Source organism: Fukomys damarensis, unplaced genomic scaffold, assembly GCF_012274545.1.
Source record: "Fukomys damarensis isolate Sample0158 unplaced genomic scaffold, DMR_v1.0_HiC HiC_scaffold_24, whole genome shotgun sequence".
Lineage (NCBI taxonomy): Eukaryota > Metazoa > Chordata > Mammalia > Rodentia > Bathyergidae > Fukomys > Fukomys damarensis.
The window spans coordinates 38,678,122-38,690,371 of record NW_022900936.1 but is presented as its reverse complement, the minus strand read 5'-3'; the positions used below and the strand labels follow the sequence as shown (position 1 = coordinate 38,690,371).

General features: G+C 31.6%; 1 protein-coding gene across 3 annotated transcripts in view; it reads right to left on the bottom strand.

Moving 5' to 3' along the window:
- Epha3 (EPH receptor A3) overlaps positions 1-12,250 on the bottom strand; it is a 353,550-nt gene that overhangs the window by 23,871 nt on the left and 317,429 nt on the right. For 2 of the 3 annotated variants that reach the window (XM_010602894.2, XM_010602895.2), the window contains exons 14-15: positions 2,509-2,658; positions 812-1,005 (exon numbers count right to left, since the gene is read on the bottom strand). In XM_010602894.2, the coding sequence (XP_010601196.1) occupies positions 812-1,005; positions 2,509-2,658 (344 nt within the window). Of the gene's footprint in view, positions 1-807; positions 1,006-2,508; positions 2,659-12,250 lie in introns of those variants that run through there. The other variant, XM_033755902.1, reaches the window with a different exon arrangement.

Genomic DNA, 12,250 nt, shown 5'->3' with positions numbered 1-12,250 from the left:
TTTGCCTGAGATGTATTCAACTTATTAATATACTTTCTTTCTTCTTATCTGGACCTTGACAAAATTTATCTCTTTCCTCATTTTCTCCATTGTAATTCATAGGTGCACTATACTCTATAATATTCAAAAACACTGAGAAAATTCAGTTCATTCTTCACTGTAAGAAATATACATAAAATTTAATGGACATTATGTATTATGTACTGTATTATAGTTAAGATGTATGTATTTACATGTGTGCTGCTATTTTGGGAAATAAACCTTATTTTACCCTGACTTTTATCATTAACACTGTCTAGAAGAGTGATTGGTACCCAATATACATTTAAGATCTTTTGTTTAATAAAGTAGAAGGAAAGGAATTCCATTAATCAATATAATGTTTGGATGTATTGCTATTGTTAGTTTTTGAAGATTTCAAATAAACAAACAAAAAAAGAATCTGACTTCCCTGGAATTAGCAACAAATCCAAAAGTTTTCATTCCCTTCTTCCCTCCTTTCCTTCTTTCTTTTTCTTTTTCTTTTGTAACAAGAGAGCAAGATAAAGCTATATGTCTAGGTTTCTAATTTCCCAAAGATTTAAACAAGCCTAGATGTGGAGATACTTCTGCTCAACTATTGAAATTAAAAATACTTCAGAATATCATCATCACTATTACGTAGCACGATAATTCTTCCAAAAGAAAGAAAGAAAGCACATCTCTCTCTATTCTTGAGAATTACAAGTTTCAAAGAATGCAAGAAGAGTAGGAAAGAGAAAAAACACACGCATTTCATAACGAGGGCAGGATGCAAAATCTAACATGTCACCTCGCTGCTGCACTAGTGATGATCTTCAGACTGCCGGGGTTCCGGATGAGCTTGTCCAGAATGCTGACAATCTGCTCAAACTTAGGTCTGTTGTTTCTGTCTTTCTGCCAACAGTCCAGCATCAGCTGATATAAGGCAGCAGGGCAGTCCATTGGAGGTGGCAGGCGATAGCCCTCATCAACAGCTTTAATTACCTGTGTGAGAGGTATAGTTCTCATAGACTTAAAAAGTGGGGCTCACTTTATTTCATTCACACTGATACGAATAGCTTAGAATTAAGTTTAAAAGCTTTCATTGTAAACTGAGTAAAGTCATAATAGCTGATCATAAAAATGACAAATTATTCATGACTACAAATAAAGGAAAATCAAATTAGGCACAATAAACTTAGTGAAATGTTCATAAAGACCTTTGTCAGATTAAAATAAAAAGAAATGTTCCATGATATGGAAATTATTATATATACATGATATAACTATTATTATTTTTATACAGATCATCATGGAAGTCTTATATGAATTCATGCAATGAAAATTAATATACAGATTTTCACTCTACCACAGTTCTTATGGTCCCAAACCATAGCAACTTCCTCTCGTAGAATCCTATATGCTACACAATTAAGTAGCTGTTAATTAGTATTTTAAAAACATGCAAAAAGAGGATTTTTAAACTTTCATATGTATCAGAAACATCTGGAGGACTTATTAATTCACAGAATACTATTGCCTCAATTTTTCCTTTTCTGAATCCATGGTCTGAGATAAGGCCTGAGAATTTATATTGTACCAAATTTCCAGGCAGTGGTAAAAGTTCTTGTCCAGAGGCTATACTTTGAGATTCTCAGATATGAAGAGAAGTAGGAAAAAAAAAGAGAGAGAGATGCAGACAATGGAGCCTGACTGTTTTTATTAGAATTATTTTTTAAAATCATGTTAATAAAGAAAACACATCTATCTACATGCCTTAGAAGCAAATTTGTAAGTTAGTGAATAGCAAATGACTGAAAACATCTCAGGTTGGCTACTTATATATTCTTGGGATTATGCTCAAAGTTTGTGGTTAAGAATAAAGTACTGATTTCATATACTAATAACATCCTTTTATTAAGCATTAGCAAAATATAAGCCATACAACCAAACTACCTTTGGAAAAAAATCATATGACAGTTGTAATAGAAAACTAATTTCTCTATTTAGAGACTTCAAATTTTATAAACAAAATTGGTGCTCAAGTTACTAGAAACAACATGGTAGAGATTGATTATTTTGTTTCATTTTGTGAAATACTAAATTGAAGCAAACAAAATACTGGAGTAGATACATTAAATTAATAAAAAAAAGCATGGGAAACTTGCATCTTAAAATTACAAGAAACAACTTTGTAAAAAAAAATTCAAATACTTCATGATATATGTTTGATTTTCTTATGGGTCACTTGCTATTTCATGTTTAACCAAAAGATATTTCATTGTGTCACAGCCCTAAACTCCTGCTTGATGGAGACATGTGAGGCCATAAGAACAATGTAATTAATATCCTTGTAAAACTTGGAAATAGTTTCATTTCTGCTAAGTATTCCATTCTATTTTAATGTCATAAAGTAGGAGCATCTGGTTTCATTATACTCCACTTCCTTGCACAGCTTGATTTTTAAAATCTGAACTCATAACTCAGAAATTACAAATACATACTTACATCCTGATTGGACATCTCCCAGTATGGTCTCTCTCCATAAGACATTACCTCCCAGAGAACAATCCCATAACTCCATACATCACTGGCTGATGTAAACTTGCGGTAAGCTATTGCTTCTGGTGATGTCCACCGAATTGGGATTTTCCCTCCCTTTAAATAGAAAATCACACATAAATAAATGAGTAATGCATAGAACATATAACATGCACAATATAATATGAAATTTGAATTTTTCAGGGTATTTTTAATTCTGAAATGGAACATAAGCTCCTATAAAATATCTTGATTTTCTCTTTTAATACCAAGCAGGAACATTCCATTTATAACAAAATTTACTTTCAAATAATGTAGAAAAGTTTAAAAATCACAAAAAATAGAAAATTGCTTCAATATCAACATTTTATATTAACTTTGACATGTTAATTAATCACCTAAAATAAAACTGAGCAATACTGGAAAAAACATACATAAATATTAAAAGAGATATCACAAATCATCCTTTATTTAACATAGACTATGCTTGACCAAGCAATCTGTTTAGAAAAAGGAAATACTCAATATCTGTAAATAATTTTAAAATTTTCCTGACATATATGCTTACAAATATTTACTAATTACAGTTAAAATAAAATTACACTTAAAAAAACTCTTCAATTTATGAATCAGTCCTTTTGAATCTTACAAACACAAAGAAATAATAAATGCCAAGGACATGGATGTGACACTTACAGGAAGCTGCTCACTACACAGTGTATGTGTGTATTACAGTGCTATGCTCAACTTCATACATAGCATGCAATAATTAAAATGTTTAAACATTGTAAAATATTATAATAACATTCCCAGAATTTAGTCTGGAGGAAAATAATTTTGCCTCCCTGGGTCATAGGAACTATAAAGGTATAAATTTCATAGAATTTTATGTCAGTTTACTAAATAATTTTAATAAAAATATAACGAATGTCATTCATATGGGAAGTACTCTACTTGTCAAGTGCATAGGGATATTATAAATAATAAACTAAGCACCAGGGATTTAGCTCAGTGGTGCTGCTGCCTGCCTTGCAAGTGCAAGGTCCTGAGTTCGATCCCTAATAATAAACTGGCACCAGAGAAACTATTCGGTATTTACACATATGTGACTTATTTATTTCACTTAGGAGTATATCCTCAATATGTATCCATTTTCCTATGAATGAATCTAATTTCTCATTCTTTATGTCTGAGTAATATTCCCTTTTACAGAAAAAACACATCTTTATCCAGCTTCCAACTGATGAGAAAATGGGCTGTTTCCACATTTTAGCTATTACAAACTGTGCTGCTATAAACATAGGTGCGCATATATCACTGTGATATGATTCTTTTAATTCTTTTGGAAAGTTACCCAACAGAGGGATGGCTGGGTCAAATGGAACCTCTAGTCCCAGCTCTTTGAGATATCTCCATATTGATTTCCACAGTGGTTGCACCAGTCTGCACTCTCACCAACAATGGAGAAGGGTTCATTTCTCCCCACAACCCTGCCAACATTTGTTATTGTGTGATTTCTTGATAGCAGCCATTCTCTGTGGGATGAGGTGGAATCTCAGTCATGTAAAGGTACAAGATCCCAATGATGAATGTAACTGTAATGTATACCTAAATTGTACCAATAAACTCAGTAAGGATAAAAAAATAAACTGGCTCTTTTATTTGCAAAATGTTGGGAAAATAAGAGTGATAATTTTTTGTGAATAAACATAGAAAAACCAGTACAAAGTATATTCTTTTACAAACTTTAAGAATATATGTATCATAGAGGGCTCTCTCCTATTAAAATAAAAATGTTGATTCAAGAATTCCAGTTCTCTATTTCTAACTAATGCAACTGATATTGATTATTATGGTCCACTAAGTAGCAAAGAATGGCAACTCCTGTGGACACTTAAACCAAATTTTGGATTTTAGGGTTCAATATTTCAGGTATTACTCTTGATTTTGAGAAAAAATATATGTGGCATTCAACAGAATTCAATGAGTGCTAAATGATATCCATTGGATGTATTTTCTGTTCCTTACAGAACTCAGAATTCAAAAGAGTCAAACAAAGATGTAAGCATGAACAAAAGAAATAGAAAAATTTAAAATATCAGTTAGAGAGACTTTTCCATGTTCCTAGGAGTCCATGCTCTTTCTTTTTACTAGAACAAAATTATTGAAATGGCACTAAAAATAGAAAAAAAATCTCCATGTTGAGATCTTTGTACCTGTTTAGAAATAAAAGATTAGTATTTGTCAGCTTAACAAAGTCATTAGTTATGATCAAAATATGTTGATTAAAAATAACCATAAACAAATAACAGAAAAGCCTTTTCATTTAGTTTTAGTTCAGTCACATGAAAAGGGAACACACCAAAGTTGTTTTTCCTTGTTTTCCAGAAAGGATAGCGTTTTTATTTTAATAAAGTTCCTTACAATAGTGAAATAATGAACAGTAGTCTTTTTTTCATTAGTATAGACACACCCATACCCATGATTAGGTTTAGAAAAGAGCTGTTCTGCATGTAAATATGATGGTGTTGAAGAGGCGTCTGCTGAATTCCTATGCCCATCGTTTCCTGGAGACTCTCTTCTCCAGAATCCCTTCCCTTGCTCTGGATTTAATTCATCATTGAAAGAGTCAGGAGTTGAATAAAAATGATTCAGTATTATTAATTATTATTTAGCAGATATATTAGCATCAGTGATTGATTTATGATATATATACATATATATATCATAAACTAACTTATAGCAGCTGATCTTTAATAGAATGCTCAGTAAATATTTTGCCATTCCAACTCTCTGAATCACTTCTGTAGGTTAACACACCTTTCCTACAGTTATAACTACAGAAGAGAATTCAAACCAGAGAAATGTTGATGAAGTTTAAAGAAAAGTGATTGTGCATGCTACCACAAAATCTTCCAACTGGACCCTATATTTCAAACTATATTCAACAGTAGTAAAATGAGTTCAAGTAGGTTTCTCTTTCCTTTTGACATAAAACTAATGTTCTTTAACTCTAATTTGAAATTAAGCCTAGAATAGCTGAATCTTTTATAAAGCTGAAGACAAGGAATATAATTCACAGGAGCCTTGCTCAGTATAGAGAGTTATTGACTTCTATATAAATATATTATCTTGGCCCAGGTGCAGAGTAGGCATTGAACAAAGGCAGCTTGATCTCAGTTGAGTTCCCTTTCTCTTAAATATACGCTCTCTTCTTAAAAACATATTGTACTTTTTCCTTGGGTAATATTTTCCCCACCCGCCCTTTTGAACATTCTGGTAAGTAAGTTCTCATTGGTGGAACATTTGGGAATCTTCCAAGCAGAAGTGGTTTATCCTCTGCGATCCTCCAACTGCTGAAACTATCCTGCCTTTATCTCTACATTCTCATTGTTTAAAAAAGAAGTCAGATATCGGACATGGTTGGGTCAAGAAGGTCAAAGTGCAAGGCCAGCCTGGGTAACTTACTGCGGTTACGTCTGAAAAGGAAAGGAAAGGGCAAGGGCGAGAGCAAGGCAAGGCTGGAGATGTAGTTGAGTGATGCGAGGATAGAGCGCCTGCCTAACCCCAGTCCTTCCGGGTAAGGAAGAGGGGGTGAGAGGGAGAGAGAGACAGGGAGAGAGAAACTGATTTTCTACCTCTCCTGTTTGCATCTTGTTTAATATAATTAAAGTGTAGAGTTACGTCAATTGAGAATTTCAATTATTATTTCTAGACATAGTATAGTGGATCACACTAAAGATCTTTGATAATTTTTAGACTTTTCAAATAATAACAAATCTATTGTTCAGAGTGTATATAAATATTAATAATGAATGAGCCAATATAAATATCAAATAAGTATGCAGCATACTTTCATTTTTTAAATTAAAACTATTTTCTGATATCCACTTCTCTTATCATGTATTACTATATAACAGTGATGTTACATTAAAGCACTTTAAGACCTTCTGGCTGGGGATTTAGCCAAGTGGTGCCATCTCCTGCCTCACAAGTGCAAGATCCCGAATTGATCCCCAGTACCAAATATTTTAATACCTCCATAATATAAACACAAGAATTTTTGAGTATCAATTATTAGCATCTATACAATTATGAAACTGTCACAACTGTTGTACAGACTCAGAATTTTAGAATTTGCAGATGCTATACAAGTTTTCATTTGACTCCATAAATACTATAACTGCTTCAATATTAGCACATTGAAAGTATGAACATTACCAATATAAAAATATCAAAATAATTTAAAAAATATCTTTAGTGTATGCACATAGATACTTCCTCCATTTCTTTGCAGAATGAAACTCGGTAATTTTTTTTTATTTTTGGTTTTTTGAGACAGGGTCTCACTACGTAGTCAAGATTGACCCGGAACTCACTATGTAGTGCAGGCTGGTCTCGAACTCAGAGCGATCCTCCTGCCTCAGCCTCCCGAGTGCTGGGATTACACGCATGAGCTACCTCACCCAGCTCAATAAAATTTTAAACTATAAATTTTTGCATAGGTCAGATTTATATTTTAATTAACACCATCTGACATATTCACCTGCTTCCTAGATAAGTCTATGATTTGACTCTGATGTCTTAAACAAAAGTAAAGGATCAAAACTTAAGTGGTCATTTTTAAAATGTAAAGCATATGGACATATTTGTCATTTCAAATGTTAGATCAAAAATACATGAAAATATAATTTTATTAGGAATAAAAAATTCACCATTTGTTTCATTGTGTTTGTGCTATCCCAAAGTTCTTCATTCTAGGAAACCAGATGTGAGATAGCTTATCTGTTGCAAATTTTCTCCCAAATAGCAGTGCATTTTATATTGTACCAGGCAATTTGTTCTCAGAATAGAGAGAGTGAATTAAGAGGTACGTAAGAGATATGCTTGGTCTCTATTCCCATCCTTTTTCTTTAAGCTTCATTATTATTTTTTAAAGTATGTAATTTTCAGATTAAAAATAAAAGATAAATTTACAGATTATAGCTTTGTTTTTAGTCATCAGCATGAGGCATAATGTTGTTACTAAATGGAATGCCATTTAGATATTATAGAAGATGTTTTATTTATTGAGTCCCAGAAGAAAAATGTTATACCAATAAAGGGCTCTTTAAGGTTAACCCATATTTATTATGGGCTTTAAAAAATTTGTATCACTTTTTTCAATTGATAGATAGTATTTTATATCTTATTGTGCAAAATATTATATTTTGAAATATATATCATATAAAGATGTATATAACCATATACATGCATATGCATATATTTATATATAACTATTATAAAAATATACACAAAAATGTAAACATCATATATAAATATTATATGCATATTTTATGTAAATATATGTTACATAATACATAAACAGTATACAATGGTATTAATATTTTATGTTTAAAGTTTATAATATATGTAATAGTATTTGTGTTATGAATATTAGCTATTATAATTATGTATATAAATATGCATAAGTATATAAATATGCATTATAATGATATGCAATACATAATATTATATGTGATAATATAGTATATAGTGTAGGCTATATATAATATAACATTAAATATATCTAGTTAATTAGTTCATTACCTCAAATAGGTATAATTTTAAAATAAGAATACATACATCCAGTCTTCATATTTTTCAAATATATACTATAATATCACTAAGTTTATTGACATTACTGTGTATTAGATTTCTCAAAATTTATTTCTCCTTTGTAAATGTAGTTATGTATCATTTCAGCAATCAAATCAAGTAGTATTTATGTCTGGTTTATTTCACTTAGTATAATGTTCTCCAAGTCCATTTATGTCATCATGAATGGTAGGATTTCATTCTTTTCCTCAGAATAGTAATCCATTGTACATATGTGCCACTCATCCATTAACATACCAACCTCAGAGTATACTGGGGGAAAAACCCTGCCTTCCTACTCCCATCTTTATGCATCTTGGGTAACTCTAGAGCCAGACTTCGCTAGAGTAGTGCTACCCAAATTTCAGATCAGGTCATTTCTATGGTGAAGCCTGCCCTGTCTATTGTGAGATATTTAGCAGCATTCCTGACCTTTCTTGCCTAAATTACCACACTATTCCCGAGTTGTGACAGACAAAAATGTTTCCTCACAGGATCAAGTATCCACTAGGAAACAAAATCATCCACATTTCAAAACCACTGCTTCAGATGGTGTATGAGGAACCTTGATTAGCAAAATAAAATAATCCAAATAAGCCCTAGGATCTTTTTGGGATTTTATATAAACTAAGTGGAATCACATTTTTTCACCATTCTAGGAATACGTTTAACCCTGCATTGGGTTTTAACTTTTATAAGGGAGTAAACAAGCGCCAAATTCGCCAGAGCTAATCTTCTAATACCTGGATTTTGATAACATAACAATATTCAGTATGAAATATTCCCTGTTTTAAATTTGTTTTCTTCTTTATTTTTCATTTAGTCCCCACCCCCAATGCACACACCCTTATTTGGAAAATAGGGCAATTTTCTGTCTTTAATGAAAGTTAAACTTATGAATTAAATGTCAATTTCCTTATCAGAAGGAGTAATCACTGACAAAGCATTTTAGTAAAACATAAGTGTCTAGTACAAGGTTAAGTGCTGTCTTTATCTGAAAATATAAAGGTCATTGGCACAGAGAGACATTTGGTAACAGTCTTTAAGGACCTGTTTGAGTCTAATTATGGGGCCCATAGATTTTAATTTACTCACACTATAAAGCTGTTTGCATTTAGGCAGAGAACTTATAAATCTGAGACTATCAAATTAAAATAAATTCAATATACAGAACACCAAATTTCCCACAAATAATGCATTTCAGAACTTACACATTATTTTGTACCTGATTCTGAACACAATAATTCCTGTCTTCCCCATCTACCTCAACAAAGTCAAACTCATATTTCTTACAATTTCTTGTATGTTTTTTGGTTCAGAAATTGCTTCACTAGCTATTTATATACATTGGGATCTTTTTTTTTACAAGTAGATGGTTCTTCTGCCAAAATCTTTTTAATGAGGCATGCAAAAATTTGGATTTGAGGAGACAATATTGTCTTCTTTTAGCCTTAATTAATGAATTTATATTTTGAAATTGGCTGATAATTTAAATTTTGGTAGGTAATACTATCATGCATGCAGAGTATTTTAAAAGTGGAAACAGTTACTATAAAGTATAATATATGTAGACCTTCTTTTTACCATATTTTAGCAGATTTTGAAGCATTTTCTTGAATGGTCTCTACGTTCACATGTAAGCTCCCCAGATAATTATATATTTCAGAAAATTCTCCAATTGCTTGCCAGAATCATAGCATATGGAGTGTATCTAAAACCTCAGTTGCAGAGGGACTTACAGTTCCAACTTAACACCATCACAAGCCAGTGTCTGCTCTCTGTATTTGCGATGTGAAACATACGGCCAGTTACTCCTAACATTAAATTCTGTGTAGCTCAGAAATTCAGAGAAAGGTTTAGTTATATATTTGGCACAAATTTTTTAATTTATAGGATTCAGCAATCTAGGCTTATGGGACCAGCTTTTCACTTCCTATTTAATTTTTGCTAAATTTTTTAAAATTTCTGTGCAACTATTTTGTCATGCATAAACTGCAGGCTATGGGGAGTATAAAACAACTATCTGCTCATTTATCTACCTCTAATGGCTTAAAGTTTGGAGTCTTATAAACCTCAGCTCTTCCAATTTTCAAATTTCTGTGGAAAACTCTACTGATTATCAAGGATACTGACATTTACGATGGTAATTATTTGGGGGCTCTTAAAGATGAACTTACTTTGGAGTAAACTGCATATCTACTTGGACATCATATCTGGAATTGATGGGAGGGTTAAAGGACAGGAATAAAGTAGTTCAAAGCTTCTAGGCATTCTCTCAGCAGAAGCATTACATAATTATGAACTTTCCATTCAGGATTAGTTGAAGAAGTCTACAGCCCTCCTGACTTTGCTAAGAAGTTGCAGTTAAAGAAGGAATTGATCAGTGAGCCAAGTATCTTTGAGAAATTCTGCAGTTCGAATCTCTAGGCTTAATGAATTAAGACAGTTCAAATGACACATCTGGTTAGAAATCTGAATTGTTTTTCAGGTTAGAAGAAGTCAGTTCATTTGCTATATAGGTTAGGGAGCTTCCCAGCTTGATTTCTAAAATAAAAGCAGTATAATTGCTAAGAAATACATACCTGAGATATACCAACTGATATCTGCCTCAATTTTTCTCTGATTGTATACACAATTATTTCCCTGCTGATTTAGGAAAATGTTTTGTTGATTCACAGTTCATATCACCTGCCTATGAACTCTGTCAGATCATACTTAGAGTGACAAAAGACTTTGGAGAGTTTATCTGAGTAAACCCTAAGTAATTGAGTATTTAACCTGGAGGTAAATATTGGCCTCTTAGGTTAAGAGTGGATAAGGAGATAAATCATTTTTCTAAAGGACTTAGAACCTATCTATTGTTAGAGAATGAACTTCACTCATTGCAGTAGACAAGAAGGTGAAGGTCAATCCAAGAAGGTTCCCAAGGGAAGCATTTATTCTAATCCCCAGTAGTTCAAATCTAAAAGTCACTGAGAGAAGAGTTTCAGCAGATGTTGACTGCAACAAGAGATCAGAGACAGATGATTCTTTAGGTAGCAAAAGCCCATCTAAGGAGCTTTTGTAATTTTTAAACATTAAGGAAAATGATTAATAATTTATTAATATACATAAAAATTTTTACCTTTGAAATTATTCTTTAGCTCACCAGAAATGAAACAAAAGTAGATAATGTTTATTTTACACAGATTTACGTAAAATAACATAAAAGCAAAGTGCTATGATGTTTACTGTCTATTTTTTTGTGACAATTTTCTGTTCTATATATGATCAATTAAAATAAAAATGTTCTCATGGATAGCAAAAATTGCCTTGAGAAAAAATATATCACCAGGCATTATACACTAGACTTCAAAATATTCTACAAATCTGTAGTAATTAAAACAGCGTGGAACTGGCATAAAGCCAGGCACATAGATCAATATAACAGAATAGAGAGCCTAGAAGTAAACTCATATATCTACATCCAAATGATTGTTGACAAAGTTTCTAAGAACTTCACTGGTGAAAAGATTGTCTTTTTTAATATGTGGTGCTAAGAAAATTGAATGAAAATAGTCCCTTATATTTCACAACTTACAAAAATCTACCAAAAATGGAACAAATGTTTAAATAGAGACTCTAAAACTGTGAAACTACTCTTAGAAAAACTGGGCTGAGATACATTTATATAAGCAAGAAGAGTTAGTGCTCTCATACACCGTAGGGTGACTATAGATCACAATAAAGTATTACACACGTCATAAAGTAAAAAGGAGTTGCAAAGTTTCCACCATAAAGAAATGATAAATGATTGAGAAGATAGATGTTTAACCTTAATGAAAGATTATGAAATGAATCAATGCATATGTATTAAAATATCGCAAGATACTAATTATACATTAATGTGTATAATCTTATATTCTTGAGTATCAGTTAAATTTTTTATAAAAAATATTCACTTGAAAACCTAAGGTTTTACTTGTCTGAACACAAATTTTTAAAGAGGCAATATTATAAGTAAAATGGAGAAAACATTATAGCATGAATATTATGTATTTATTATAAAAGTATTACCAAAAATTTTAGATTC